Source organism: Cucurbita maxima, unplaced genomic scaffold (assembly GCF_002738345.1).
Source record: "Cucurbita maxima cultivar Rimu unplaced genomic scaffold, Cmax_1.0 Cma_Scf00003, whole genome shotgun sequence".
NCBI lineage: Eukaryota > Viridiplantae > Streptophyta > Magnoliopsida > Cucurbitales > Cucurbitaceae > Cucurbita > Cucurbita maxima.
The window spans coordinates 4,544,398-4,569,435 of NW_019272019.1; the positions used below are offsets into that span (position 1 = coordinate 4,544,398).

Consider the following 25,038-nt stretch of genomic DNA (forward strand, 5'->3'; position numbering starts at 1 on the left):
AATAACTATACTTATAATTTAAGCTTAAATTAATTTTTTTTATTATAATTATGCATAATATTTCGGTTTTTGGTGTAGCTAGAATAAATGTCAATAGTAATAAATATATTTAAATTAACGTCATTTTGCTTTGGACTCCTCAAAATGACTCAAACCAATGAAAATGGTATTTTTTATTTATAAACTCAGAATCATTATCTAAATTAGCCGATGTGGGACTTTCATCATCCAACCTCAAACACGATACTTTAAACCTTCGATCTCTAAAAAGGTAATATAGGTTAGTTATCGTTCAATTAATTAATATATTATGACGTATATAATTGTATTATTAAATTTGAAATAAATTAATTTTCCATATAAAAATATCAAACTTATTTTAATTTAAATTCAATGAAAACAAGGATTAGGTTTGATTAATGGAGTTTCTATTTGACACGTTCACCCAATAGATATTCAAAATATATATCATAATTTAATATCTATTAACTATTGAAAACAACAAATTCAATAAAGTATTTAGCATATTAGTTATTATTCTTATTCATAATTCAAATACGCATAAAAAAGTCTCCACCCAATTTTTTAATTCAAAAATCCATTGCTTATGCGAAGGTTTTATCTCGTTTTTTATTAAAGATTTTTAAAACAAAAAATATTATTATAATTATCGTATATTATCCATAAGATAATGTACAAATAAATTGATACTAGTTTTGATATTTAGGGGTTTCTCATAAAAGAAAATATTAGATAATATTTGACGGTTGGGATCTAATCCGAGAGTCGATAAGAAACGTTTAAAGAGTGGAGTAGATCGAGCTTGACACAACCACTGTAAAACCAGGGTGTCATATTTTCTAACTCTTTTCTATTTAATTTCAAAATTATTATTGTGATTTATTGCATGTTCGAATTGATTAGAACTATTTTATTAGATAATTAAAACAATTAATCACATTTAAATGCAATTAATCACATTTAAATACTTTTATCGGTAACTTTATTCACCCCTTTAGAATTGTCGTACCAATCCAACAAAATCTACCCTTTAGTTATACCTACACAAACATATATATATATATATATATATATATTTATGAATTTTAAAAATATTTTAAAATTTTTATTTAATGGGCTGCAATAGATTAAAGAATTAAAAAAATGAATGAATCAAGTAAAATAAAAATTTTAATTTAAATAACATTAAAAAAATTAATTTTGTGGTCTATATATTTATGAATTTTAAAAATATTATAGAATATATATATATATATATATATATATATATATATAGACGTATTTAAATATAAATAAATATTTGAGAGATTTTTGTTTTTTTCTTGTTTTTTTCTTTTAGTATAATAAGTAGACACATGTTTTAAAATTCAATTATCCTTTTTCTAAACTGCATAGGGCTCAGCTCGTATCTCCTTGGTTGTGAAGCCCTCTGAATCGCAATCGCAGCTCTCTTTCGATCGCCTATCGCTCTCAATTTCATTCAGCGCTCTCAGCTGTTTCAAGGTTTGTTCCAAATGTGTTTGTTTTTGGCTTGCTTTGCTGATTGAATGTTTGTTCTAGATTTGTTCTACATTTGATCTTGCTTTATGCCACTCATGGTTCGAAGTGAGCAATTACGCGATGAATCTCTCTCTTTCGTTTCATATTTCTTTATGAAATTATCTCTTCAATTGTGAACTTGTTATTTTGAGATACCGAATTTCTGTACAACAGTCAAACTATAGCAACTTCGTTGTTTGGCACACGATTAGTCCTAACTTGGTTGACAATCTTCTCTTCGTTAAAAGTTTTAAAAAGGGGAAGAAAATGTGTTTTGTTCCTTGTTATGTGCTCACATACTGATAAGATAGACAGACAAGAAGATTACGCTTGTTATTCTACTCGCTCTTTGATAATTGGGGTTTTAGGGTTCTACGTTTGGAGGCGGAGAGATGGAAGGTGGCGAAAACCGCCTTCTCCCAGCTGTTGCTTTGCCATCGTTCCAGGAAGGCATCGGGTTGGTTTTATCTCGTTGGTCAGCTCTTCAATTGGCAGTGGAAAACGAGTGGGGCGGTCGGGACTCTCGTCGTAAAGTTGAACTATTATGCTCTGACATTCTCACATGGTTTACTCAGAACAAAGGTAATTTTGGCCCTTTCCACTTGGGTAATCTTTTACCTTCCTTCGTGCACTGTTCCTCTTTCTGCAGTTTCTCAGGTCCAGTAGTGTTGTTTATTGCAAGCAATTAAATATTTATTTGTTGTAACTTTGTGAAGAAGCAGTTTGTATAATCATAGAAAAGGGAAATTCATTTAGTGGCTTCATAAGCGTTTTAAAATGTTCACAGAGGCGCATGCCTAGGCATGGCCCCGACGTCTCGCTTCAAAGAAGTAAGGCTCCCCCAATGAAGAATACCCGAGGAAATCTCCCTTAATTACTTCTAAGAAAGAAACTCATGAATATTGTTAAAAAGCATTCTGAAATAAACTTAAAATTTCCATCATGTTATTATTTGTAATGCTTTTTTTTCTCTTTGTATATAAAAAAAATTATATTTATATATCTTTTGTTTGGTAAAAAAAATCCAGAAATATAGTTTCTAGCTTGTATTTTGTCTGATATTCACTTTGGTCGTAGTGGAACTTGATACCATGTAAGCAAGACGTTTATAGTTTCACATTAGAATACTTCATTTTTTTTATTTTGATCTGAGAGAGTTATAGTTTTTATCTTGCAGAGCCACTATACATTGATGATTTAGAAATGATTCTTGATGAAGCTTTGCTTTCGTTGAATACTCAGGTTGATGATGGTAGCATTGAGGAGGTATATTTTATACCCTTCTCAATTCTTGTTAGTCTTTGTGGAAAGCCCTTTTCCTCGTACTTAAGACCTAGTTAATACAATTTTTTTTGCTTGAGCCTAGTTGAAATTCATTTTCTTAATCAAATAAATTTATTGTATATTGAGTTTAGTTGTTTACAAATGACTAACTACTCTTAAGAGAGATTATGAAATATTTGCCTCCACCTCCTAGTCTCATTGCACAATGCTTTTGGTTGGAATCCATAGAGATGTTATTGAACTTGTAGCTATTCATTGTTTTGGTTGGAATCCATAGAGATGTTATTGAACTTGTAGCTATTCATTGTTTTGGTTGTGACTTCAGAAGATATTGATCGGTAGATGGTGGTGATTGTATGAATACCTTTGTAGTGAAACCTTGTGTAGTTCATTGATTTTTGAAACTAACAACTTGTTACATCTACGTTAAAAGTGAATTTCGTTTTTTTGTAATCATTTTCAATTTTCTGCCAGAGCTAACTGGAAAAATACTTGAGAAGTTCTTGATTTCAAATATATTTGTCCGGTTGCATTATTTACTGGTTCAACATTGTGAGATCCCACATCGATTGGGGAGGAGAACGAAACATTCTTTATACGGGTGTAGAAATCTCTCCCTAGCAGACGCGTTGTAAAAATCTTAAGGGAAAGTCCAAAGATGACAATATCTACTAGCAGTGAGCTTGGACTGTTACACACATTCTCCTTGTTGCTCTCTTCCTCTTTTATTAGAATTCTTGGTTGAAGTAGAAGAATAAGACACAAAATAGAAACAGATGGAGAAAAAAGAGGATGGGATAAAAGTTGAGTGAGGTCAATGATGTATTATCTTGTGTTTAAAATCACTTCTGAAAAGTGAAATGTGTTCCTATCTTGTAGCTCCTTCAAGAATTGAGTCGTTACTCTTGTTAATGGATTTTTGTTTCTTGTGTTTCTTCCTAATAATGCAGGTAGCTGAAAGATTGATTGTCATGCATGAGGAATGTCTGGATGGTAACTTTAGCTCTATCGAGAAGTTAAGGCAATCCCCTCTTCCTAAAGTTGCTCGTTCTCACGTTAGTCAGGTAACATGAATGTTTGTCCTAAACTTTTGAAGTCAAAAGTATATGTTAAAAAGGAACTTAATGTCCAGTAGTGTTATTCCTTGGTCTACATTGCCATAACTTGTGGCCAAAAAGAGACAGGCTAGATGGAGAAAATGACGAAGATGGTAAAGAGAGGGCATGGAAGAAAATTGGTGGTAGAAGAATGTAGTGGAGCTAAGTGAGGAATGTGAATGAGTGTAAGCTTCGTGACCCGAACTTGATTGACTAGATGTGGGTTTTGGGACTTCAGCTTGGGCGCGGGACTGTTTAAATGGCAAAGAACCCCTTAGTCGCCGAGTCTAGTTACTATCTTTTTCCAAGTACTTTCGAATGCAAGGTGCCATTTCTGTCTTCTTTGTTAGACTGGAGACCCTTCATCTAGCATGCTCTCTTTTGTGGGCTTGTTCGTTTTTCTTTCATATATATTTTTTTCAATGAAAGTCAGTCTCTTATCGAAAAATAATAATATCTCGTGGAATAAGAACTTGCGGAAGAGATTTTGTAACAGTCCAAGACTACTACTAGCAAATATTATCTGTTTTCGCCCATTATGTATTGCCATAAGCCTTACGATTTTAAAACGCGTCTGCTAGGGAGAGGTTTCCACACTCTTATAAGAAACTCTTATAAGGAATGCTTCGTTCCCCTCTCCAACCAATGTGAGATCTCACCGACTAACGCAGTTTTCTGCATCAGCTCATTATGGGTCAATCTCAAAGATGTCATTCATACTACTAAACAAACAAAACATTTGCTTCTAATTCTTATATAGAGTATCTTCTAATCTTGACATTGATGAATTTCAAAGGTTATGAGCGATGATGAAGAAGAGGATGAAGAAGAGGGTGGTGATGTTGATGTTGGAAATGGAAGGAGGGATATGATGGTGGATGCCATACAACCCAGGCCTGTCAATCAGCCCACTCCAGAGGCCACAGCCGAAGCCGAAGATGGATGGGTGCAAGTCACATCAAGAAGAAGTAGGGGTACAAGAAATTAGTAAGAACCCTACTTTTAATTATCTATCTCAACTTAATTCATTTACCCTTTTTTTTTTGTACTGGGCACTAGCCATCAATTTTGTTTCGTCCCAAAATATACAAAATGTTAGAATCCAGCTTGTGGGAGAGCTCACTGTGGGATGGTATGCCATTGCTTTCTTTAAGTATCATATTTATCCCCCCTGCCTTCTGGTTACTCCATTATATACAATAGGTATGGTTGTAAGATAGAGTCTTCCTTTTGAACACCCGTATTTAAAGATAAATATCTTAACTATTTGAGCTATACTTAATTTGGTATGTTATAGATATACACGAAGAACACCATATGATTAGAGGATGTTGATCCAAACTTGGTTGAATGGCAACATTTCTTGGTAAGTGAATTGTGGTAATACATTTCGAACACCCGTCTTTAAAGATGCATATCTTAACCAGTTGAGTTATATTTAATTTAGTATGTGATGGAGAAACCGAAGAATACCACATGATTAGAGGATGTTGATCCAAACGTGGTTAAATGCCAATGTTTCTTGGCAAGTGAATTGTGGTAATACCTTTTGAACACATATTTGAATACATATCTTAACTAATTGAGCTATACTTAATAATTTGGTCTGCAATAGAAAAACACGAAGAACACCTTATGATTAGAGGATGTTTATCCAAACTTGGTTGATTGCCTGTGTTTCTTGTTTAGTGAATTGTGGCAATTTTGTTCGAAGGGAAGGTTGAGAATGTGTCGAATGTGTCTCTATTTTGCATCGGTCACTTTCATTTCATCAATAAAATGTTTTTTCTTGGACGGTTTACTTGAATTGAATTGAAACCGTCTTAGGAGAAGATGAAAGCAACCCATCCAACTTATTATCGTGCTCGACTTTGGTGGGCCGACCACGGTATGTGTATGATAAATTTTGGTTTGAATAGGCATTCAATTAGTCAATCACACCCATATTGTAATGATTTTGGGGGAAGAAAGCTAGTTTGTGGATTTAATTGCCCCATCTCGACATTTTTCTAATGAAATTGGACCCATTCCACCACCCAACAACAAGCCCGTGTTTAATTAATTAATATAATTATAAATAATTAAAAAAAATTCAGTGTCGGTCATGACTTCGAATAATTCAATTCTGTTCCGTATTGACTACGTTCACTTAGACCACTAAATATATTTAATTACTCACTTCACTTTAATTACCCAATATATATATTATTTATATAATGCACTAAAGTCATTAAAATTAGCTTAGCTTCCGTCCGACACGTCGTTTTGCAAAACCTGACAACTACGCAAACGCACGTGTAACACGAGGGAATTACAAAAGAACAGAAGAGTGCCCAGGGCCCACTCGATTTCACCAAAAGTAACATGGATCGTGTGCCACGTGGTGTACGATGATACGCTGAAAGCTTCTTATCTAATCAATAATTATAGCGTAAAGTTCCCAACTCGAAAATTATAATTTTATATTTAAAAAAATGAAGAAATTCGGACTTTATTGAAATGGGAGTCCATACGAGCAACTTGAATAGTGTTCACAACTTTTCTCTCTATTTAAGTTGACTTTATTTTGCAAACCAACTAACCCGTCTAATTTTCTTATTTTAAAAAAAGTCAACCAAACAAGCAGTAAATTCGAGGTAGTCAGTGTTATCAGATCATATGAACACTCTTATATTATATAATATAATATAAATAAATAAATACCGATAAAGTATTCCACGTCAACTAGAAAAATCAATACCTGACCTAAGAAGCACGTCAGAAGTCTTCTGTTTCCAATAACATAAACAAGTTAGGCACAAAATCTTTTTAATTTCTATTTTTAAATTTTAAATTTTCAGATCAGAAAAAAAAGGTAAGATCCAGCTTTTATTTATTATTTATTTATTAAAAAAAGCCAAGAAAGGAGAAGACGACAGGATGATGATTACGTGACTTTAAAAATATGTCAGGTATTTACATTTTCCCTAAATTTAAATTAAATTAAGTTTAATTTAATTTTTATATGTCTTAATTATTTATTATAATTGAGATATCTGCAAATTTTCAATTTTATATTTAAAATGACTATAGAAAAAATTAAAAATTAAATTTTCTAATAAATACAAAATACAACATTGAACCGGAATAAACGTGAACCGAACCGGGAATGGGAATGGGTTTGGGGTCATAAATAAGGGCACTTGTGGGGGGTTAAATGTATAAATTTACGCACTCACGCCCATGCACGTCACCCAATGTGCTGCATTGGGATCCAAGCTTTGGACTTTTTACCCCCTCAAATTTATTACCATTCCTATTTTTACCTTTACTTTTTACTATTAATTTATTACTCTAATTTATTAATATGATGAAAATAAAAATTAATTCAAGAACTAAAATGGTAACTTTTTAAAATTACGCGGTATGAAATGAATAAAAGTTATATTTAAATTTAATTTATTTAATATTGTTTTTTTTTCAGAGTAATTAGAATTATTTTAATTTATCAATATAAAAGGAAATTCTTGGAAATTCCACGTGGAAATTATTTCCCATCTATTTTGATTTTTTTAAAAAAAGTGGGACCCGCTGATGGTATTTTTTTAAAATTTTAATTTAATTCGTATAAATTACTCCCCTGCAAATGCTAACGAGAAAATAGTCAGAAAACCGCCCGAAAGAGAGTGGCAAAGTGTAGAGAAAGGGAAGAACAAAAAATCATCCCAAATTTCAAAACCTCCACGCTTCCGCCGAGCTTTTTCCCTCTAAAATGCTTGGCCGCCATTGTTTCAGCGATTGAGCTTCAGGAAGAGAGAGCGTGAGAGTCGTCTTCTCGAACGTTTCAGTTTGTAGAGATTGAGAGATGCAGAGGCCGCGGCGGAGAGCGGTGTTGGTCATGAGGAAGCTTCTAACGTGCACTATGTGCTCAATGGCGTTAGTTGCTGTGTTATCTGTTCCTGTCCAGATCTTTCCTTCGTCCAGAGACGTTCCGATCTTCTCTCGATCTTACAGACTCCCGACGGTGATCATCAACCTCCAATTCATTTCTCGCATGTTCTTTCTTTTCTGTTTATTCTCTTGCATCGGTTTTTGTTTTTTTTGGCTGTTTGTTTCAGTCGCGATCTTGTTCTTTCTGTTAATTTTATCTTCTTGTCACTGTTTTCTGCCTATGCGTGGTTTATTATTACTGTTCGAACTACTCTTCATACTTTTCAGAAATCGAAATCAACTTTATTTGTTCGTACTCGATTTCTTTACTTCAGTACTTTTTCTTGCTTCGTACTCTTTCTTCGTAAATGGTCAGGTAGATTGTGTAGTTGAAACGTTGTTTTGATTGATACTTCTTTTAGCTTTCTTTAAGTTTCTTTTTCATTTCTGTAGCAAGGTGAATTAAGATTTCGGAGACCGGTTCCAGAGCAAAGCTTGACACAAGAGCTTGCACCGCTTCGTTGGTCGAAGGCTCACCGTCTTTTTCACAAGGTAAAAACTATATAGTCATGCTTCATTCCATCAATGGAGCGGCATTTTGTTTTATTTTCCTGTTTTTCTTGACGCCTTGCCCAATAGAGGACTAGACGATTGCTTCACTTCTTTTGCTACCTTGCAATGGATGTAGATATCATACCAATGCGAAGTAGTTATGCCTTTTAACTTCTTTAGACCTGAAAGTTGGCTTGTGGCAACCAGACCTCAGCTTTGGACGCTCTTTGGAATCCTCCTCCAAATCGTGATTTCTTTCCCTGCACTGCGCCTAGTCTTAATTACTCATGTAAGGCAGTTCGGAATCGCTATTTGTTTCTCTTCATGAAATAAAATACTATGGTGCACTTGCACTAATATATGCTTGTTATTGTTGTTAATGCTATTGCCTTGTTTTGGGGATTCTCAGCTCCTGAAAAGTCGAGAGGTTACCTTCTTGTTCATGCGAATGGAGGGCTTAATCAAATGCGCGCAGGGGTTTGTAATCGCTCTTTGTACCTTCTTCCTCATTCTCCTCGCATGATCTGGCCCCTGTGTCTGTATGAATAAGATTTTCTTAAATTAGGTCCATTAATGATGGATGAGCATGTGATTTTGTAAATTTGATTCTAGGAGAAAATGTCGATTAAATGCTTGTGATATAAGATAAACGTGTTTGGTTGAAACAGCAGGGGAATACTTGAGCGTTCCTACTTATGATGACTAATAAACATCTAATTAACACACTAATTTATAAAGTCACAAAAAATTTCTTGGAGCCACAAAATAGCAATACATTTGAGAGAAATTTGGCAAATGGGAGAAACCCCTCGTTTTTTATGGGAGGACATGAAATGATTATGGGGGGAATACTAGAAAAATCCCAGTAACGAGATCAGTTTATGAGATTAAAATTTATGATCTCATGAATTTTCTAAAAAGTCACGAGTATGTGTTAGTACTGCATTTATATCTCAGAGAGAGAGAGATTTGAGTTAGTTTTCATCCATTATGTATGAGATAATCCAATAAGTTAATTCATTGAGGTACGTAAGCAGTAGTTGCAGTTTCTGTTTTCACATGGTATATTTTAAGCTTTGGTGAATAATATTATGTACCCATTAAACAAAATACAGTGTACACTTTTTGAGACTAAGATTGTTTCTCATTCTTAAATTGCAGATATGTGACATGGTTGCTATAGCACGTATAATTAATGCAACCCTTGTGATTCCAGAACTTGACAAACATTCATTTTGGAAAGACTCTAGGTAGATTTCTTTCATCTCTAGTTCATCTTTTGTTTTTTGTCTGAAATTTTACAATTTATGTGTGTTTATTATGCAGCAAATTCTCGGATATTTTTGATGAAGACCATTTTATTAATGCTCTTTCCAATGATGTAAAAGTCATTAAGAAGCTTCCTAAGGAGTTTTCTACCAGTGCAAGAGCAGTTAAACATTTCAGGAGCTGGTCTGGCGTTGATTACTACCGGGATGAGATAGCTAGCATGTGGAAAGACTATCCGGTAGTGTAACAAAGCCCTGCCCACGAACCTTTTCTCAACAATTACAAATGCTAATTTCTAATTTTTGCTCCAGGTTATTCGAGCTGCGAAGTCAGATTCTCGCTTAGCAAATAACAACCTTCCTGCTGACATACAGAAGTTGCGATGCCGTGCTTGTTATGAAGCATTGCGATTTGCACCTAAAATTGAAGCTATGGGAAAGGTTGACTAACAAGCCTTAAGTTCTTTTGCCTTCTCTTTTTCTTCCCTCAAGGGAGAAATGAATTTGTAACTTCTGTTCTGAAATATTTCCTGTAAATTAATGGATCTCATTTGTCATAGCTTTTGGTGGATCGTATGAGGTCTTATGGTCCTTACATTGCTTTACATTTGCGGTATGAGAAGGATATGCTCTCATTCAGTGGATGCACACATGATTTGTCTCCGGCCGAAGCTGACGAGCTAAGGATGATTAGGTATGGAGGATCTAGCAGGACTCAATATAGTTTCTGACTGTCTGATACCTAACATTTGGTTATAAATTAAACTGTCAGGGAGAACACATCTTACTGGAAAGTAAAAAACATCGATCCAAAGGAACAAAGATCCAAGGGGCGTTGCCCCCTTACTCCAAAAGAGGTTGGAATTTTTCTAAACGCTCTTGGATACCCATCGAGTACTCCTATATACATAGCTTCAGGTGACATATATGGGGGTGAATCTCACATGTCGGATCTCCAATCGCGGTATCCCTTGTTAATGAGGAAGGTATACCACACTGATAGATACTTTTCACTTGTATTATTATCTTTAGATGAAGGCCTTATTTAGGATGAGATTGGAATGCCTTCTGAAAAAGTGTTTTAAAGTGAGTGTTTCTTCTACAAGCACTAATTGAGTGCTTGGTCCCAAAAGCATTTTTAAGTATTCTTCTATAAAAATTTTAGTAGTTTCAAAATCGAGGACTCTTCGTATGAGATCTCACATTGGTTTGAGAGGGGAAGAAAGCATTACTTATAAGGGTTTATAAAGGTGTAAAAATCTCTCCCTAGCAGATGTGTTTTAAAACCGTGAGGCTAACGACGATACGTAATGAGTCAAAGCAAACAATATTTGCTAGCAGTGGATTTAGGCTGTTAGAAATAGTATTAGAGTCGAACACCGGGCGGTGTGAAGGGAGTGGATTGTGAGATCTCACATCGGTTGGAGAGAAGAACGAAACATTCCTATAAGGGTGTAGAAACCTCTCTCCTAGCAGACGCGTTTTAAAATTGTTAGGTTAACAATGATACGTAACGGGTCAAAGCAGACAATATCTGTTAGCGGTGGACTTTGACTGTTACACTTCCACTCTTGTAAAGTCATCTAAAACTCACCCTTAAGCTAGGAAACCATAGGGGCATGATCAAATTCAGTCACCACATGCTATGAAATAAACTATAGAAAATTGTTATATCAATAGATTGTGCAATGACATTGTTATCTATTTTTCAGGAATTATTGGCATCCTCTGAGGAGCTCGAACCTTTTGCCCATCATGCATCTCAAATGGCTGCACTGGACTACATTGTATCTGTTGAAAGTTATGTATTTATATCATCATATTCCGGGAACATGGCTCGGGCAGTTGAAGGCCACCGCCGTTTCCTCGGACATAGGAGGACAATATCACCAGACAGGCAAGGCTTTTGGTAGATATAAATTTGAATTCATTTGTGCACATTTTGTGAAATGGTTTTGAACTTTTAAACTTGACCAAACAGGAAAGCCCTTGTTCGGCTGTTTGACAAGCTTGAACAAGGAACCATGAAAGAAGGGGATAACTTAGCCACCCGAATTATTGAACTGCATAAGCAAAGGTACATTTCTGCGACAAATCTTAGGAAAAACATTTTTTAATATTTGATTGAACAAAAGCCAAACAATTATTTTGTGCAGGCAAGGATCTGCAAGGAAGAGAAAAGGCCCAATTTCAGGTACTAGAGGAATGGATAGGTTCCGTTCAGAAGAAGCCTTTTATGTTAATCCTTTGCCGGATTGTTTATGTCAGAGACAACAATCAAATTCATTGGAAGATAAAAAAAAAAAAAAGTATATATTAAGTGAGAAAAAATTGTAGTTTTTGATGTGTTGGTGCGTGTCAATGGAGAGGCTAAATTAGATTTGTTACCACTACGTTTTCCTGCTGAGAGAGATGCTGTTTCAGGTTCAGGAGATAATGCAACTTCCGGTTGCCTTGTAATTTACATAATCAATAAACTCCACGAGTTTTGCTCATTTTATTTTGAGCTTTTATATATATATATATATATATATATATATATATATATTATATGGATGTATTAAAATGTATCTAAGAATTAATTATTGCTAGTTTAAATGAGTTAAAAGATGTTTGAATATATCTTAGGATAGGGATTTTTGGGTTGGATTAGGGGTGGGCTGCAATTTTTTTTTAAGTTTTAAATAAAAATAATAAAATAATAAAATAAAAAACATGTATTTGCTTGGCATCGAATTCTCTTATACTAGCCTAAATACCAACCAATCCATTAATACGATTCTTAATATATTTTATTTGGATCGGGTCAACTCGAGGGTTTTGTTCAAGAACCCGAAACCGAACGATTCCGTTTGAGTTTAGAAAAAATGAACTCAACCCTATTCGAAACTTAATCCAACCCAACCTTTATAGTTTGGGTTGGGTTAGTTCGGGTTGTTGGGTACACCCCTATTAGATATTAATATTTTTCTCGTAATATATTTTATTTTATTCTCAAGATTTAGTTTACTAGTATTAGTTGGTAGCTTGTATTCTATTTAAATCGTTGTGAACATTATTCACAATTTTTAACTGTTTTTTTTGAGTAATAATATATTTAAAAAGGGTAGATGGTGTGTCAAAGAAGTAAATATTTATTCCATTAAAAAAGAATTAATAATAACTTTTATTTAAGAAAATGTATATTGCGAATGTATTTACTAAAATTTGAAAGTAGAAGGATTATAAGGTATAAATAAATAGTATAATACTAAATTTAAAAGGGAAAAATATAAAAATAGTTAACAAAATATGGTGGGACCCAAGGGAAATGACGTGGAGGGGACAGTCCTGATGAGGATATGATTACAAACTCCCGCTCTCCACAAATATAGCGCCACAGAATCTCTGTTCGCTAGTCCATTCGCTCCATTCCGTTCTTCCATTTTCTTCTTCCACAGAGTTACAGAGAGAGAGAGAGAGCTTTGTTCACAATGGGAGTCTCCTTCCTCTCGTCCCTGACTTCCTTTCCTGCAATCGTTCCTCCTCAATCCGCCCTCTCCTCCGCCACTGCATTTCCCTCGCACATTGTAAGTCTTCCGTTTCTTTGATCATGCGTTTCTAATTTCTGCCTCATCGTAGATTCTTCTGTGTGAAATTTCAGGTCAGAGTTCGTTGTGCTCAGATCAAAACGGATGCTAACAACGAGGATCGGTTTAGTAGAAGAGATGTTCTTCAAGCTTTTGGTGGTACTCTTGCCCTGGTGAGAGCCATTTCTTTCTCTTTCTCTGTGAATCTCCACATTCTTTTCTCCGTACTATGAGAAATTTCTTTGACGAGTGAACTAATTCGACCAGTGCTTTACATTTACTTATTTCCGAGTTGAGGTGTTACTCGTTTTTTCTGATGAAGTATTGAGAATACGATAAAGTTTAGCTGCTTGCTCATCATGTAAGAAGCGAGTGAGCGATCAAACGCTTATTTTAGAAATTTATTTGAGCTCGAATGAATTAGAATTAAGTGATGATGAGTTTCTGCCAGTTGCGACCTCTTCTTAGGGATTAATGGTGAACTCTGACCTAATGGTGGAGCCGGCTTATGCTGCTGATTTAATACAGCGCAGACAGCGATCTGAATTTTTATGTAAGTTATATTGCTCTGCATTACTGTTTTCCAGTCGATTGTTTGCTTTCATTTTTGGAAATGATGTTACCATTCCCGAGTGGTTGAAACTTCTTGTAAATAATGCAAGGTATTGTATTTAATTCAAGTGCTTACATTCTTACAAATGCCTCTATTACTTATTTTGCTTTTACAATATTGATTGCAGCAAGTATCAAGGGGACCTTTTATACGGCTATTAAGGTATAAATCCAATAAATCATTACTAGACTCAAGCTGATAGATTGATACCTTTTTTAGTTTGCACACTTTTGGATCTATGTTCTTATAATCAGACACTTGGTCCTTTGAGAAGATACTCATCCCCTTTGTTTCCTTTGTTTATCTCAGAAAAATCCGGACATTGTACCCTCCCTATTAACATTGGCACTAAATGATGCTGTGACTTATGACAAGGTCAGATAAAAATACTTCCGCTCTAAGAATTTCCATAACTGGATTTAATTTTATTGCATCGACAAACTAAATAGATTGGAAGGAATACGCTAATAAAATTTGATTGAGTTTGTAGGCTACTAAATCTGGAGGGCCAAATGGATCCATCCGCTTCAGGTGCTACATTTTAGATGCCATTTCCTTCTAGCTGAGAAATAATTCATTAACTTCCATATTCGTGCATTATTGATGATTCACAAACGCTTCTCAAAAATGGTTTTTTTTTTTTTTTTTGATGAACATAGTATTATTGGTGTTAAATCATTATCCTTCCTCGTTTTATAGTTCCAATTCTTTTCAGCCATCACATAGTATTGTACTGTTTAGCATCAAGTAATTTAGTGCTATTCAACTAGCTAATCGATTGTGTAAAGTAACACATTAGCACTTTCTCCACTATAAAATATATTGACTTCTTTTACATGCTTTCTTCCATGAAGTTCAGAGATTTCCAGACCTGAAAATGAGAATCTTTCTGCTGCCCTGAGTTTATTAGAAGAAGCCAAGAAGGAGATAGATTCATATTCAAAGGGTGGACCCATTTCCTACGCAGATCTTATCCAATTCGCAGGTTTAATGGCTTAACAATCCCCATCTCTGGACTTCTTCAATTCATTGGTCAAGTTCTTTCTGATACCTTTTTTTTCTTTCTTTTTTTAATTTTTTTAGTAAATTAAAATGGTGCCAGTAATTAGCTAAGTTCTGAGTTGGAATAGGAGTTGACAGTGATCTGAATCTGTATTTGTGTATTCTATTAATGCTAGTGCGTTTTCTGAATCAATAATATCGATGAGTTCGAGTTCATTTTCTCCATGCAGCACAAAGTGCCGTTAAATCCACCTTTCTAGCTGCTGCCATCAGAAAATGTGGCGGGAATGAAGAAAAGGGAAATTTGTTATATACTGCGTATGGTTCCAACGGGCAGGTCTGTTATGCTGCATGGATATCTGAATGGTTATCACAAATATACTCATCTAGTACATGCATGAGCCTGCGTAATTGTGTCAGTAGATCTCCTTCTAGTTGAACTGCCGAGAGATCTTCACTTTAGCATCCACCCACCCTGGATGTTAGAATGAGCCCGAGTAAGATCTCTCGGCAGTTCAACTAGAGGGTTGGCATAATATTCCCATTAGTGATACTGTATTTCTGAGCTGACAATCCTCTGTGGTCTGATTTTCAAAGACCACCTTTCTTCTTGAATCTGCTGCATTCTTAGGCAACGAAAGGCATGCAATCAATTTGATCTTGTCAAGGGATGTTAAAGTGAATAAGGTTATTAAAAAAGAATGCTTCTGGTTACCAAAGTTAGTTGAAATAATCATGAAAATGAGTTTCTTGCATCTGTTTATAAACAACATAAGATTGTGCGAACTCAATTGAGGGACATGCTTAAGTCATCACTACTTAGTTGCAAATACGATTGGTGTTGGATACCCAGAATTACTCGTATTAATTTATAGCTGTCAAATAATTATACCTGCTTATGTGCTTTCTATGGAAGTATTTGTTGAGTGACCTAAATTTTTCAGTATAAAATTTGGTTGAGTTGATCTAAGGATCCTCTACTTTTCTTGTTCTAATTGGTTGGCCATTTTTCTGTCTTTGTCCAAATGGATAGAGAATAGATACTTTATTCTGAATAGTGTAGTCTACGCTTATGCAGCAACGAATTTTGTGTCAAAAAGGAACGTGACAATTGGCAAACTTTTACTATTTCGTGCATAACCCAAACAACAATGTCTCCTTGTGCCTACAGTGGGGCCTGTTCGACAGGCAATTTGGAAGATCAGATGCTGAAGCGCCTGATCCAGAGGGAAGGGTTCCCATCTGGGGGAAAGCTAGCGTGCAGGAAATGAAAGAAAAGTTCTCTGCTATTGGATTTGGTCCACGACAGGTATGTTCCTTAATTTAAAGTTCCATTTGAAATATTGTTCTACCTTACAAGATGTAATATGTCCATATATTTCTTGCGGATTATATATGTCAAAAAACTTAATTGGTTGATGTAGGTAAGTATATTAAAAACTTAAAGAAAAGTTTATCACTCTTATAACACGGTAGAATGCAAAGAACTGGTATGATGAATGAGGCACAAAGATGCAGGACCCTGAAATTATGTTCAGATGCATTTGTTAGCGTATATTATTTAGTGAATGAATGCTATGCTAAAACCTTGTTTGGTTATTCACCAGCTAGCTGTGCTGTCTGCATTTTTGGGTCCTGATCAGGCAGCAACCGAAGAATTTTTATCCTCAGATCCAGATGTTCTTCCATGGGTTCAAAAATATCAACGGAGCCGTGAAACAGTATCTCAGACTGATTATGAGGTCAGTGCATAATTATTTATTTCTTTTCTAGTCAGAATTAATGTGGATGAAACTAAAGACTAGTCTTGATGTGAGAATGTTGAGATTTCTACCCTTTTTTAGTGGGCATGAATAGGATTCTCAAACTATGTATAGTCTGACTTCACCTCGAATTCTTATACTCAGCTTTATGGCCTATTCTTTCAGGTGGATCTAATAACTACTTTGACAAAGATAAGTAGCTTGGGACAGCAAATAAATTACGAAGCTTATACCTATCCAGTTAAGAAAGTTGATTTGAGCAAACTCAAGTTATAGTGAGTTTTGAAAGGATGTTATACTCCAAGGATTTGGTCCACTACAGGTATGTTCTTTACTTGGCTAAGTCCATTTTAATAGCCATGTCCTTGAGACCAAGGTCCCTGGTTTTTCGAGTTCAAGGTGGAATTATCAATTTTTAAGAGGGTATTTAGTGTTTTTATTGACTCAAAATCTCACTTTACTCAAAACCTTGATCCAAGACCATCCGGTTTTATGAGTTTGAGATTGAACTATCAACTTTTGAGATGATAATTGGTATTTTTTATCAACTAAATACAAAATCTCAGGATGCTCGCTCCAATTTATTATCATGATTGTGCTAAAAAGTCAATACCAAGCCCTCAAACTCATTATCTTCAACACTTTTAAAATTGATTTTCATTTCCATTTCTTGACTTTATATAGCACTTAAAACCAATTCAAACTACTTTGTGGAGGCCACATAACGTAAGTCCAAACCCATGGACCCATGGAGGAAAATTCTCTCTTGAAAGTGCCTAAAAAAGCTGTCACCCAATAAATGAAATTTATGAACAGAAAACTAACCCTACTTAATATAATTAATTATTGTATCTTAACATAATTTGTGGCAAATGAATTACACTGTTAAATAACTTTATTATTTTTTTTTTTTTCAATTCACTTTTACAAATATTCTTAATGCTTAAACAACATTATAGTCGTTTTTATAATGAAAAATTAGAAGATAGCATATTTATGTGATGTTAAAAATAATAAATTGCATAATTCGCTTTTAAACTATGAAAATAACAACCGGAGGAAAATAAAAGAACAAAAAAAATTAAAAAGATTCTGTAATGATGTTTTTTTCTTTTCGAGATGGATGAAATTTGGTGATAACAACGTCCTTCCTTCCGACGGTTGCTTTGACCAGAAATAGTACTCTTTGACCCACTTTTCTTTTTCGTTATGACCAATTTGCCCCGTGACTTCTCATATTTTAATTACTTTCGAAATTATAACATAAATATAACAAATTTGTGTAATATGCAATGTTAAGGATAAAATGGAGGCATGATGGATTCAATACCAACCCAACAAAACCAAACTCAACATCTTCTTCTAATGACCTATGTCCAAAATTTAGATTAAGCTTCAGAATCTAAATGGTCTTGACATTCTCCTGCAACATGGTCACATTATCTATTTTTCGCTTTCTAAAAGTGAAGACTATCCCCACAAACCAACACTAGTTCTTCTAGCATATTTTGTCTTCATATTTAATTATATTTTTAATTATATTTTCTATTATTATTATTATTATTATTTGCATTTATAATTCAATTTTTTAAATAGAAATCCATCGTCACTTATGAAATTAAATATGGTAGTATAATTCAACCGAATTTAATTCATTCGGTAAAGATAGACCCACACATATTCATCGTACAATTTAAAATTAAGTAATTATATATTATATTTAAATATAAGTGGTTATTTGTTCTCACCCACTAACCAAGTCGTATATTAGCCAAATAAGAATGTAATAATTATTCTTTAACAAAAAAAATGGCAATTATAGAAATAGAGAATATGATAATTTAAATAATAATAAATAAAATTAATGATATTAAAAAATGATCGTTTCTTAAACGAAGAGAAATAGAGAAGAATATTAATTAGAAAACAAAATTTGTGTAATTCACGAACGTTCTATATTTGCTTAAGCAACCAATAAATATAAATATTATTAAAATATAGAAAACGTTACAGATTCCTTCATGCTTATCTAATGACACGAATTCTTCATTTCCAATACTTTAATTTTTAATTTAATTCCAAACCTCGCTCTTGTCCTATATGCTCCAACATGAATGATTATAATTATTTCTAAAATTTATTAAAAGAATAGGAATTGAGATGAGACTAACCTCTTATGATCATGTTCGGTGAGATTCCACATCGGTCGGAGAGGAGAACGAAGCATTATTATAAGAGTGTGTAAACTTCTCCTTTTAAAGGAGAGAAAGTCGTAATAGGACAATATCGGCTGACGGTAGGCTTGGACTGTTACAAATGATATTAGAGCCAGACATCAGACGATGTGCCAACCGGGATGCTATACCCCAAAAGGGAAGTGGATTGTGAGATTCCATATCAATACAGTTGAGGTGAATTGTGAAATTCCATTGGAGAGGAGAATGATCATTCCTGTACATTTTAAAACAAAATCTAGAGAGTATAATATTTGTTAGCAGTGACTTGGGCGGCTACATGTTCGAGATTCAAAACATAATTTTGAATTTGAATTCAGTACGAACATTTTCCTATATCTCTAATGTATGACCACAGTACTTGTCTTGAAGAGGTAGAGAATCATAAACATATGAAAATTGGTGTGGCCAAAATGACATTACACATGATTTAATAAGAATTATTGGTAGGTGGGGCAAAGGAAATGAGATAAGAGTAAGAGACTCCACTTGTTCTGTTCTCTCTCTCTCTCTCTCTCTCCCTCGTTTCCGTGATATAGAGAGTGTTTGTACAGGTGGGCGAACTCTGGAGAGCCTCAACGATATCTTTTACCTCAAAATATTTTTATTTTATTCTTCAAATTTTCTTCTGCCTCGCCTTTCCGCCGACTGCCAGAGGAAGAACAACAAGAACAACATCGTCCAATTTCACAGACGTTGGATTAGATTAGATCTACGGTTGTGTTTAGAGCAAGAAGAGGGGTCCGGCCATCTGGGTTTTGATTTGTTTTTGTATTTTTTTTTTATGAAATATGGAGAAAAGCTGCCAATCTTCTGTGACGGGAGATTCCTCCGCCGCTAATAATGGCGGCAATGCGGCCGCCACAGGCAGGGACCAATATCTCAGGCACCTCGATAAGCTTTCCCACAAAATCTCCAAGCCTAGTTTCGTTAAGAAGCCCGGGGGGTTTGATTCTTCTATCCATTCCAATCCTAATTTTACTCAGAATCAGAGTCTCCCTCAACCGCCGCCGCCGCCGCCGGAATTGGCGGTGCAGGCTCAAACCCAACACCCACCGCAGCACAATCAGCCGCCGGTTTACAATATCAACAAGAATGATTTCCGAGATGTGGTTCAGAAGCTCACCGGATCACCGGCGCATGAGCGGTTCTCGAATCCACCGCCGATTCATCCACCGAAGCCTCAGAGCTCTCGCCTGCAGCGAATCCGACCACCTCCACTTGCAAACGTCAGTAATCGCCCTCCTCCGATGATAAACAGCGCCGTTCCTATCCCACAGTCGCAACAACCACCACCACATGGCCTGAACCCTAGAAATTTCATTTCATCGGCTAACAATTTCGGCCCCATTGGACGGCCCATTGCACCGCTTTCGCCTCTGCCACCGCTTCCAGCCGTCCACGCGCCAGCTGAATCTCCGGTTTCCGCTTATATGAGATATCTTCACAACTCATTTTCAACTCTGGATTCTAATCAGAAACAATTCTCGGGATTTTCACCTCTAGCTCCTCTTGTTTCGCCTGGTTGGAACAATTTGACCGCACAGCAACAGGTTCCACCGCCGGCCATGGCGGAAGGGGCCACTCCTCCTCCACCACCTTCGACGGCTGCAATGGCTTCAGAACCTCAATTCTCGATGCCCTCTTCGCCTCTTCCATTCGGATGCATGAATTCACCAAGATCAGCATACCCTTTGCTGTCGCCGAGCTTGCTGTTTTCGCCGGGGCCGTTAGGGTATCCGCAGCTCCCATTGTCGCCCACTGTGCCAGTGCCCAGCCCCAGATGCAGAGGCCTCTGAGCTTTCTTTCATCATATGGTAAGTTTGAAAAGAGAAATTGGTTAATCTTTGTAGTTCCTCACAGCTCTCAGGTTCTTTGTTTTTACTATTAGATTATTTTGTACACATGTTAAGATGAAGGGTAATTTGGATGATGATGAGTTTGTGAATTGGGAATGAATTTCAATTTCGCTACTGATTCAGAAACTGGAGTTGGATCTGTAAATCTCCTGGAACACCTTTTTTGTTTTGTTTTGTTTTGGTTTTGGTTCTTTCTGTTTGAGGGTTGGGTTACATTTACAGCATTCAAATGCTATAAGATTACATGTAAGAGACACTTTTTTAGCCTAAGCTTTGTTCATCTGCCTTACAAGACCTTGTCATTTGGTGGCTGCTTCTACTTAGCAGAACCTAGTTGGAGCTCATACTCAACAATCCTGATATTGCCTACATGTTAATGAGATGGAATCCTAGTATTTTAAGCATAGGCTTGAGCTCTCGTAGATGGCTTTCTATTCGTTCAACAACCCTGCTAACAGTGAAATCGGCTCGGTTGGACTCGATTCATCTAGTAACGATTAGGGCCATTTCACGAAGCTTAGCCTATGTTTTCGAATTTGATGAGATGTTGTTGCAAATTGTTTTGCTTTTACATGGGTTTATAGTAAATAATCTGTGTTCCAAATTGTGCTTTAGTTTGTTTCAGCTTTACGAAGATTAAGTAAAGAGGATGGTAAGGAGGTCTGTTGTGTGTGTGTGTGTGTGTGTGTTGAATCCATAAAGCTGGTTTTTGCTGCTACAGAAAGAGCTCCCAAATGGCATTCTTGTGGAATTAGAAAGCTGGTAGTTGCAATCATTAATGTTCTACTGTGGAAGTTTGAATATTATTCTTATTTTTTGGCCCATTAGAGACATTTGAACTTTGTTTTTAAATCTCTTGGATTTTATTGCATTCGTCAACCTTCTACTTTCTTTGACACTACGTTAAGTGGGCGAAAGCAACTGTAGTTGGATTGATTAATTGGCTACAAAGTAGGATGCTTGGAAGATGAATTTTGTATGGATTTGCAACAATTTCATTCCCATTCCTCCTTTTTGGAAGCAGTAATCATATTCTTACTTCAAATATTCTCTACTTCCACCCGTCCCAGAAATGAGTGGAAAGAGAGCACGGTGAAAGATTAACGGTCTAAACTTGGTCTAAACTTCGAAGTTTGTGTCTACTTAGTCCATAGTTCTTAAAAATGGATGATCTTACATATTCTAATGAGATCATAAGTGCCCCTAAATAGACTAAAGACCTAACAAGCATTTGAAACATTTATAAACATTCAAAGGCTTTAAAAATAATTTTCAATCAAAAGAAAATCAGTGAAAGAGCAACTGAAATTATAATTTGGTTTGGAAAGAGTAAAGAATTTTAAAATACGTGTAAACGTGTACTATAATTAAATAATAATCCCTTCTAAACTAGGCTTTTACAACATACCTGACCGCAGATATCAACTGAGCACTGAAAAGATAGCCTCACAGAATCATAGGCAGGCCTGCAGAAACTGAATACTCAGGCATCTATGATAGCAATTATTTGCAATTGGAATTTCTTTCATCTCACCATTCACCAATCAACATAACTCCCTACAACTACATGTGCCACGATCACATATAGCAGGATTCAAATCAGATATCATAGGGAAAGTTCATATAATTACTTGAGAAAGATCCGGATCGAAGAAAGGTAGATCAATTACATGATGCTTAATAATATGTAGCATTTATATTGGATTAAAAAAGCCAATTCAGAGACATGGAATTGATTGGTCAATATAAGAAAAAGAAACGAGAGGTGAGGGGAAAGACAAACGAGCACGTTTTTTCCAGAGTGTGGTGATGATTATAAGGCTAAGAAATACCTAGATAACAATGGAAAAGCCAAAGTTCCAAACAAGCACTTCTCCAGAATAAAACATGTTAAGGAGAAGTTGAATCCTGCACGTGCAAATCGATTTGCTCACTACTATTCGTCATCGCGTTTGGGAGCTGCTTCTTTGATGTCATCTCCATCATCCTGATGACAACCCAGAAAAGAATTTGTGCATCAATAGAAAATATAAAGTGGCAAGAGTCAAGACACAGGACCAGATAGTCAACAAAGATTTTAGAACATGAACTAATTACCTGCATGTCCGAAGTCCATAGGGTGAGGTTGTCACGAAGAAGTTGCATGATCAAAGTGCTATCTTTGTATGATTCCTCGCCCAATGTATCCAACTCAGCAATTGCCTCGTCGAAAGCCTGAGAAGTACAATGGTAAGTGATTTGAACTGACTTATAGACTACAACTGAAGGAAAACGATGGTGTCATTCCAGACTTACGAACAGAAAATATATGGTTCGAGGTAGGGGTGAAAATTGAAACCAAAGAAAAGAAAAATAAAGAACTGAGAAAATTGACCAAAACCAAAATAGCTCAGTTTCACAATACTTAGAATCCAAAATAGCTCAACCTGTTCAAATATGGTCCGTTTGGTTGATTATGATTGATTCATTTTTACTTGGTTTTATACTTTGTTTCAGTCAAATTGATTGATTTCCAGGCATGGTCAGTTGAGTTTATAACAAAACAATAAAAAAATAAGAACGGGTTGGCTGCGACATCAGCCAAAATCTATACCAAAGCGACTCACTTGCACAATGTTCCACCCAATTTTAGGTTGCAAATACTGAAAGAAATAAAAATTAGCTTCAGGACATGATGCAAGGGAGATGCAAAACAATCGTGAAACCTGTTTAGCAAGGCTGCATGCCCGATCAGGGGAATTCAGAATCTCATAGTAGAACACTGAGAAATTCAAAGCCAGCCCAAGTCGTATGGGGTGAGTAGGAGAAAGTTCAGCATTTGCAATATCCTGCAAACGTAAGAGTTGCACTTCATTAGAACAGTAACTTTTCTTTATTAGAGAACTACTCGTAGCCCGAGTGTACATATGGTTAATGCAATCATGATTTTAATTTGAAGCTTAAACCTCACAGACAAGCAACTCGCATTAAATGCAAAGGAATCGCTACAAAAACAATTTGAAGTTCATATTTTCCCATAACTCTTCCCAAGAATTGCGATGCAGTGAATTTTAAGCATATTGAAATCACTTTCCCAGAAAAACTCGTGATTTTACGAGAGATGATTAAATTTGTGCTGAAAAGAAAGTATCAAAAGAGAATAGGCTTTAGAAAAACGAAGGGGGAAAGTCTACTTTGATGGATTTGTTTCTTCTCAAAACAGACAATATAATCTCATAAACGCAGGAAATTTGATCAAGTATGTAAAGATCAACGCAGTATTTTCTTAGTTGATTAAAATGTCTCCAAGGGAGAAAACTGCGAGACAAGACTGGGAGACCTAATGGTAACTACTCCACGACATTCAAATAGCACTTGGAAAGAATGAGAGAACGAGTATTAGATACCTAACAAACCGACTGATTATGATAGGTGCATCGTAAAACAGAGGCGGAATCAAACCTGAGCAGATTTATAAGCAGTGAGGGTACTTTCGGCAGATTCCTTCCGCTTGGCTCCGGTCTTGAATTCAGCCAGGTATCTATGATAATCGCCCTTCATTTTGAGATAAAACACCTTGGAGTCTCCGGACGCAGCGGAGGGAATAAGGCGCGAGTCAAGAAGATTAAGGATCCCATCGCAGATGTTAGACAGCTCAGTCTCGATCTTGGATCTGTAATCTCGGATGATCGAGACATGATCATCGTTCCCTCGGCTCTCCTCCTTCTGCTCAATGGAGGAAATAATCCTCCAGGAAGCTCTACGCGCTCCAATAACATTCTTGTAAGCAACAGAGAGAAGGTTCCGCTCCTCGACGGTAAGCTCCTCGTTGTCTACGGCGGCGGAGACCTTTTCCATAAACTCGACCATCTCCTCGTAGCGCTCGGCCTGCTCGGCAAGCTTAGCAAGGTAAACATACTCCTCGCGAGGGGAAGAGGCGACCGCCATTGCAGAAACAAAGAGGAACGATTAGATCTTATGAGTTCAAGAAGGCGGAATCGAAATCGAGGGAGAGGGAACCGAAGGAGTTGGAGTATTTGGTGTTCGAGTTTTTGTCTTCCTTCTGCGAGAGAGAGAGAGAGAGAGAGAGAGAGAGTGGTTCGATAATTGCGTTGAGGACGAAGAGCAGAGAGAAGAGATGGATTAAATGTGAGCCGTTGGATTCAAGATGGACGGTGGAAAGATGTTCAAAACTGTACGCCTCCTGTTTTTTGACAGCTTTTATTTTTATTTTCATTTTTATTTTTCCTTTTAGAAATCTTCGGTTTGACAGCCTGACATGTACTGAAGCAGCTGGCATGCACGGGTTTTTCTCCCTCTTTTTTCTTTTTAATGTAATGAAAAAGTTA

At 35.8% G+C, this 25,038-nt stretch overlaps 5 protein-coding genes across 6 annotated transcripts; 4 read left to right on the forward strand and 1 right to left on the reverse strand.

Moving 5' to 3' along the window:
- The first annotated feature begins 1,393 nt into the window (after positions 1-1,393).
- Positions 1,394-5,298, forward strand: LOC111476490 (pre-rRNA-processing protein TSR2 homolog). The gene is made up of 5 exons (XM_023120166.1): positions 1,394-1,524; positions 1,929-2,142; positions 2,738-2,826; positions 3,795-3,908; positions 4,738-5,298. The coding sequence occupies exons 2-5, from the start codon at positions 1,953-1,955 to the stop codon at positions 4,927-4,929; spliced, it is 585 nt and encodes a 194-aa protein (XP_022975934.1). The 5' UTR covers positions 1,394-1,524; positions 1,929-1,952; the 3' UTR covers positions 4,930-5,298.
- A 2,263-nt stretch (positions 5,299-7,561) lies between these two features.
- On the forward strand, positions 7,562-12,165 carry LOC111476488 (O-fucosyltransferase 7-like). Its single transcript, XM_023120163.1, has 12 exons — positions 7,562-7,944; positions 8,304-8,402; positions 8,610-8,691; positions 8,812-8,879; positions 9,564-9,652; positions 9,729-9,909; positions 9,983-10,111; positions 10,231-10,364; positions 10,443-10,656; positions 11,383-11,567; positions 11,652-11,747; positions 11,827-12,165. Exons 1-12 carry the CDS (start codon positions 7,786-7,788, stop codon positions 12,005-12,007), a joined length of 1,617 nt encoding a protein of 538 aa, XP_022975931.1. The 5' UTR covers positions 7,562-7,785; the 3' UTR covers positions 12,008-12,165.
- An 884-nt stretch (positions 12,166-13,049) lies between these two features.
- Positions 13,050-17,161, forward strand: LOC111476489 (thylakoid lumenal 29 kDa protein, chloroplastic). Of its 2 annotated transcripts, XM_023120164.1 has the most exons (11): positions 13,050-13,239; positions 13,314-13,412; positions 13,708-13,792; positions 13,980-14,014; positions 14,162-14,227; positions 14,343-14,383; positions 14,707-14,837; positions 15,085-15,191; positions 16,026-16,163; positions 16,462-16,596; positions 16,783-17,161. In XM_023120164.1, exons 1-11 carry the CDS (start codon positions 13,144-13,146, stop codon positions 16,891-16,893), a joined length of 1,044 nt encoding a protein of 347 aa, XP_022975932.1. In that variant the 5' UTR covers positions 13,050-13,143; the 3' UTR covers positions 16,894-17,161. The 2 variants fall into 2 exon arrangements, with proteins under 2 accessions (XP_022975932.1, XP_022975933.1); XM_023120165.1 differs by lacking the exon at positions 13,050-13,239 and having other exon boundaries at positions 13,691-13,792.
- Positions 17,162-19,184: 2,023 nt separating this feature from the next.
- Positions 19,185-21,002, forward strand: LOC111476999 (VQ motif-containing protein 9-like). The gene has a single exon (XM_023120896.1). It carries the CDS (start codon positions 19,643-19,645, stop codon positions 20,648-20,650), a length of 1,008 nt encoding a protein of 335 aa, XP_022976664.1. The 5' UTR covers positions 19,185-19,642; the 3' UTR covers positions 20,651-21,002.
- A 1,317-nt stretch (positions 21,003-22,319) lies between these two features.
- On the reverse strand, positions 22,320-24,811 carry LOC111477001 (14-3-3-like protein A). The gene is made up of 4 exons (XM_023120899.1): positions 24,152-24,811; positions 23,416-23,538; positions 22,808-22,924; positions 22,320-22,697 (listed from the first exon to the last, which is right to left on the reverse strand). The coding sequence occupies exons 1-4, from the start codon at positions 24,635-24,637 to the stop codon at positions 22,647-22,649; spliced, it is 777 nt and encodes a 258-aa protein (XP_022976667.1). The 5' UTR covers positions 24,638-24,811; the 3' UTR covers positions 22,320-22,646.
- Positions 24,812-25,038: the final 227 nt, after the last annotated feature.

What these genes read in the sequence shown, in the direction of transcription:
- LOC111477001 (XM_023120899.1), bottom strand. Translation starts at nt 24,637, where the DNA reads ATGGCGGTCGCCTCTTCCCCTCGCGAGGAGTATGTTTACCTTGCTAAG. An exon ending in CATGCAGCCTTGCTAAACAG is followed by an intron (nt 22,925 to 23,415) that starts GTTTCACGATTG and finishes TGTACTTCTCAG; the next exon opens with GCTTTCGACGAGGCAATTGC. An exon ending in TATGGACTTCGGACATGCAG is followed by an intron (nt 22,698 to 22,807) that starts GTAATTAGTTCA and finishes GGTTGTCATCAG; the next exon opens with GATGATGGAGATGACATCAA.
- LOC111476999 (XM_023120896.1), top strand. Translation starts at nt 19,643, where the DNA reads ATGGAGAAAAGCTGCCAATCTTCTGTGACGGGAGATTCCTCCGCCGCT.
- LOC111476488 (XM_023120163.1), top strand. Translation starts at nt 7,786, where the DNA reads ATGCAGAGGCCGCGGCGGAGAGCGGTGTTGGTCATGAGGAAGCTTCTA. An exon ending in GCCTAGTCTTAATTACTCAT is followed by an intron (nt 8,692 to 8,811) that starts GTAAGGCAGTTC and finishes GGGGATTCTCAG; the next exon opens with CTCCTGAAAAGTCGAGAGGT. An exon ending in ATTGAACTGCATAAGCAAAG is followed by an intron (nt 11,748 to 11,826) that starts GTACATTTCTGC and finishes TATTTTGTGCAG; the next exon opens with GCAAGGATCTGCAAGGAAGA.
- LOC111476489 (XM_023120164.1), top strand. Translation starts at nt 13,144, where the DNA reads ATGGGAGTCTCCTTCCTCTCGTCCCTGACTTCCTTTCCTGCAATCGTT. An exon ending in CTGCATTTCCCTCGCACATT is followed by an intron (nt 13,240 to 13,313) that starts GTAAGTCTTCCG and finishes GTGAAATTTCAG; the next exon opens with GTCAGAGTTCGTTGTGCTCA. An exon ending in TTGGATTTGGTCCACGACAG is followed by an intron (nt 16,164 to 16,461) that starts GTATGTTCCTTA and finishes GTTATTCACCAG; the next exon opens with CTAGCTGTGCTGTCTGCATT.
- LOC111476490 (XM_023120166.1), top strand. Translation starts at nt 1,953, where the DNA reads ATGGAAGGTGGCGAAAACCGCCTTCTCCCAGCTGTTGCTTTGCCATCG. An exon ending in ATGATGGTAGCATTGAGGAG is followed by an intron (nt 2,827 to 3,794) that starts GTATATTTTATA and finishes CTAATAATGCAG; the next exon opens with GTAGCTGAAAGATTGATTGT. An exon ending in CTCGTTCTCACGTTAGTCAG is followed by an intron (nt 3,909 to 4,737) that starts GTAACATGAATG and finishes TGAATTTCAAAG; the next exon opens with GTTATGAGCGATGATGAAGA.